Source organism: Mytilus trossulus, chromosome 5 (genome assembly GCF_036588685.1).
Source record: "Mytilus trossulus isolate FHL-02 chromosome 5, PNRI_Mtr1.1.1.hap1, whole genome shotgun sequence".
NCBI classification, from domain to species: Eukaryota; Metazoa; Mollusca; class Bivalvia; order Mytilida; family Mytilidae; genus Mytilus; species Mytilus trossulus.
Window position 1 is genome coordinate 57,917,744 of NC_086377.1, and position 5,128 is coordinate 57,922,871.

The 5,128-nt window shown below is 32.2% G+C and overlaps 1 protein-coding gene across 1 annotated transcript; it reads right to left on the minus strand.

Annotated features, from left to right (window-relative positions):
• Positions 1 to 1,336: 1,336 nt before the first annotated feature.
• LOC134718965 (zinc finger and SCAN domain-containing protein 2-like) lies at positions 1,337 to 4,589 on the minus strand. The gene is made up of 2 exons (XM_063581844.1): positions 4,507 to 4,589; positions 1,337 to 3,868 (listed from the first exon to the last, which is right to left on the minus strand). Exon 2 carries the CDS (start codon positions 3,621 to 3,623, stop codon positions 2,280 to 2,282), a length of 1,344 nt encoding a protein of 447 aa, XP_063437914.1. The 5' UTR covers positions 3,624 to 3,868; positions 4,507 to 4,589; the 3' UTR covers positions 1,337 to 2,279.
• Between the last annotated feature and the right edge of the window lie 539 nt (positions 4,590 to 5,128).

The following is a 5,128-nucleotide window of genomic DNA, read 5'->3' on the forward strand; positions in this document are numbered from 1 at the left end:
ATACCATTAACTTATCATATTAAGTAGTTCCCTTTAAACAAACCTAAACACAAACTAAAACATACATGTAAACTAAGCAACATTTCAAAGTCAATAGACCTTGACTGAGGGATCAGGGCTATCTAATATCCATGGAAATGAGATAATGTCAAATTGAATGCTTATACAACTGCACACCAACTATCATTATATGACCACTAACGGTTCCTCATAACTGACCTAGTCATAAACTAATACATGAAAACCAAGCAAAAATTTCAGCCAATAGACCATAACTGAGGGAGCGGGGTCAACTAATCTCTATGGTAATGAGATGTGCAAATAGTTATTATATAAACTGTTATCACAGAGATATGTCTCGTTTTTTTTTGTAATTTCGATAATGCATATATTGAAATTAAAATAGCAACACTTTAACATACAAAAAATATGCAAATATTCAAAGTAAACCAGGACTGAAGGTACATGACTAAACAATCCCAATGGAAATGAGATGTGCCAATGCTAAGGGAGCTTTCATTACATTTTTATTGGGGGGGGGGGGGGGGGGGGGGGGAGGCTAGGATGAAAAATATTTTGTCCTGCATTTTTTTTAGCTGTAATCTCTGTCCTGCCTTTTTATTTTTCACTCTGTTCGGTCCTGCCTTTTTTTTTTTTAATTTATCCTGACTTTTTTGTTACCTTAATTGTCGTCCTGACTTTTTTTTTGCAAGTGTCTCATCCTGCCTTTTTTTTTTTACTCAAAACTCCTGTCCTGCCTATTTTTTTCAAATTTCATCCTAGCCCCCTCATAAAAATCAAATGGTAGCTCCCTAATTAAAGTTCGTGTTTTGAAGCCGAAGTTTAACGATTGAGGCTAGTATTGCCAGCGTTTTGGGTGATTGATTTGATTTTTGGCGTTTTACGTAAACGTACACGGCCTAATGCATTTAACACATACATTCCAGTTATTACTTATCTCCCGTATGTGTTCTAGTTTGTCGCAGTCGTCTTGACACACCAGTTTACAACATACATTAGTTATAATTTATCTCACGTGTGTGATATGATGTGTAACATTGATCGACAAGTGAACACATTTACCACATACATTACAGGTATTATATATCTCCAGTGTGTATTCTGATGTGTAGCATTGACACACATTAATGGTCTCTTGTGAAGAGTTGTCTCATTGGCAATCATACCACATTTTCTTGTTTTACAACCCATTTACCACATACATTTCAGTTATAAGTTATCATCAGAGTATATTATGATATGTACAATTCATTTATAATTTATTACTAATGTGTGCGCTAATGTCTAAACTTGACTTATCCATTAAACACATACAATTTATATATATTTTATTACCATGATTACTTATGGGTGCTCTGATATCTAAAATTAACTAATCCGTTTACAACATACATTTCATTTATAATTACACCATTGTGTGTTCTGATGCGTACAATTGTCCATTTACCACATTCATTTCAGTTATAATTGATCTCCAGAGTGTTTTGATATTTAACATTGTCTTACAAATTTACCACTAACATTTCATTTATAGTTAATTACTATAAATGTGTGTTCTAATTGTTAACATTGTCTCACAAATTTACCACTGACATTTCATTTATAATTTATCACCAATGTGTGTTCTGTGTTTCGATGGGCAACAGTGACTAATCTATTTACCACATACATTTCATTATAATTTATCACCAATATGTGTTGTGATGTGTACATTTGACTTATCAATTTACCACATACGTTTCATTATAATTTATCACCAATATGTGTTCTGATGTGTACATTTGACTAATCCGTTTACCACATACGTTTCATTTATAATTTATCACCAATATGTGTTGTGATGTGTACATTTGACTAATCCATTTACCACATACGTTTCATTTATAATTTATCACCAATATGTGTTGTGATGTGTACATTTGACTAATCCATTTACCACATACGTTTCATTTATAATTTATCACCAATATGTGTTGTGATGTGTACATTTGACTAATCAATTTACCACATACGTTTCATTATAATTTATCACCAATATGTGTTGTGATGTGAACATTTGACTAATCCATTTACCACATACTTTACAACACACACTTATTAAGTTTGATTATCTGAAATATGTTTTATCAAGCGTTTCTACCAGTTTGACGATCATCTAACTCTCTACTATACACTCATCACATTTATTAGCCTTATCACCAGTATGTATTATCATGTCTTTCTGAAATGTTGAATTATCACTAGCACCTTTACCATGTTTACCACATATAATCCCATTTCTCAGGTTCATTCCCAGTGTGTGTTCTCATATGTGTATCAAAGTTTATTCTTTGATTAAACCCTTTACCACAAATGTCACATTTATAAGTTGCATAACCAGTATGTGTTCTCATGTGTGTGTGCAAGTTTGAAGAAACCCCAAACCCTTTGCCACACATTTCACATTCATACGGTTTATCACCACTGTGTGTTCTCATGTGTGTTTTTAAGTTTGAACTCTGAGCAAAACTTTTGCTGCATACATCACATTTATAAGGTTTATCACCTGTGTGTTTTCTTATGTGTATCACTAAGGTTGAACTATGAGCAAAACTTTTACCACATATACCACATGTAATATTAGGCTTATCACCAGTATGAGATTTCATCTTTTGTAAGTTTGAACTAAGACTAAACTCTTCATCTATAAAAGGTTTTTCATCAATGTGTGTTCTCGTATGTGTATGTAATGCTGATCTATCAGCAAACTCTAAATCACATATATTACATGTTTCAGGTTTATCAACAGTATCTGATTTCATCTTTTGTAAGTTTGAACTACACTCTTCATCTTTGTGTGTTCTCGTGTGTCTCTTCGATGTTGAATTTTTAGCACCTGTATAACGTTTATTATCAGTGTGTGTTCTTGAGTGTCTCTGCATTGTTGAATTTTGAGCAAACCCTTTACCGCATACATCACATTTATAAGGTTTGTCACCAGTATGTATTCTCATGTGTCTCTGCATATCATTACTTTGAGTAAATCCTTTACCACATATATCACATATATAAGGTTTATCACCAGTATGTGTTCTAATATGTCTCCATAAGCTTGGACTTTGAGTAAACCCTTTACCACAGATATTACATGTAAAAGGTTTATCACCAGTGTGGGTTCTTTTGTGTATCCCTAAGGCTGAACTTTGAGCAAACTCTTTACCACATATATCACATTTATATGGTTTATCACCAGTGTGTGTTCTTTTATGGCTGTTTAGGTTTGAACAGTCAGCAAATGTTTTACCACATATATCACAATTATAAGGTTTAACACCAGTGTGTGTTCTTATGTGTCTTCCTAGGGCTGTTCCATTGGCAAATCCTTTACCGCACATATCACATGTATTTGGTTTATCAACAGTATGTGATTTCCCCATAAATTGCAAGTTAAAACTAAAACTAAATTTATCACCTATTTTAGGTTTATCATTCGAGGGTATTATAGTCTGTCTCTGCAAAAGCTGGCTCTGACGCAATGCTTGAACAACATACATTTCACTAATTTGGTTTATCATCAGTGTGTTCTCATATGAATCTGTGAGTGTGTTGCTTAAATTCTCCATTGTGTGTTTTCACAGATTGGTCCAACTCAGTATAATATTATTTCGTGCGTTTCTTTTCTAATGCAGCATCAATATCCTGATTATTTTCTCTAGGATGAAAGGGATTTTCAAATATAAAATAAACTGTAGTTTGATCAAGGGAGATAATTACGGAATCAGATTTTTCTGATTTTGTGATGAGATGTCCAACAATTCATTGGTTTCTGTACACTGTATCACCTAATTTTCTTTGAATGGCATGGAATCTAATAAGAGAGAAGTTTACTACTATAATAAACATTTTTTTCTATTGGATACATGAATTAAAGTTAAACAGGAGAAAATCAATGAAAATATTTTAAAAAGATGCGATCAATCTTGGTCCTTTTTTATATTTTTACTTTTAAGGATTTGGCTATATCGACATTATTGGTAAATAATTATTTTGTCAATACTTCTATGATAATAATATCATGATTGAAGTTATAATCAGTATGTCAAATTGACAAATTACATGTAGATCAAAATAATACAACGAATCCTTGAATATTGCATGTGTATATGTTAAACTGGCGTTCCATAGACAAAAAAATTGCATTAACATTTCTATATTCAATAACCTACTTTCTATCAATGCCATAATTTATGGACTTATATTGATACGATTTTTAATGTACATAGAAACGACTGATAATAGCTGTCATAATCTATTTAGTCAAGGACGTATCTATGTATTAAACATTTTCATTTCAGAGAGGCATTTATGTTTTTTTATGTAAACAAAATCCTTTGTTTCACGTTTTAGCTGTAATTTATGACGTGCAGTACAAAACTAGTAAACCTATTTTTCAATTTAGCAAGTAATTTTGTTATTATAAATGACCAATGCCTAATAAGTACTTACATGCTTACTGAATACTTTTCTTGAATCAAACAAAAAAATGTCGTGATAACAACAGAATAATAACATTAACAAAGGGAGATAACTGAAGTGTTTATACATATGGAACGCCTATTGTATCAAAACTGGCAATCAATTTAAGAAATAATTCTAATCCTTCATGTTATGCTCTATGCTAATTTGAACATATTTAAGCATTATTTTTGTCAATAATTTACTCTGAGTGTTACGTTAAGGAATTATTTCGATTTTAATAGGACAAATATGTTATTTTCATAGATCAACATGATCAAAACGTACAAAAATACCGTTAAAATGTGTTGGTGTTCTCGTATCATCCCCGTGGAGTCTCTGATGAGTCTTTTGCGCGCGTCTGGCGTATACTAAATTTGGTCCTGAAATTTTGTGAAATACTAAGGCTTTTCTACCTCAGGCATAGCTAGATTAGCTTAGCTGTATTTGGCAAAACTTTTAGGAATTTTGGTCCTCAATGCTCTTCCACTTCGTACTTTATTTGACCTTTTTAACTTTTTTGATTCGAGCGTCACTGATGAGTCTTTTGCAGACGAAACGCGCGTCTGGCGTATACTAAATTTAGTCCTGGTATCTATGATGAGTTTATTTA

Coding starts and splice junctions, on each gene's coding strand:
- LOC134718965 (XM_063581844.1), bottom strand. CDS start 3,623: ATGGAGAATTTAAGCAACACACTCACAGATTCATATGAGAACACACTG.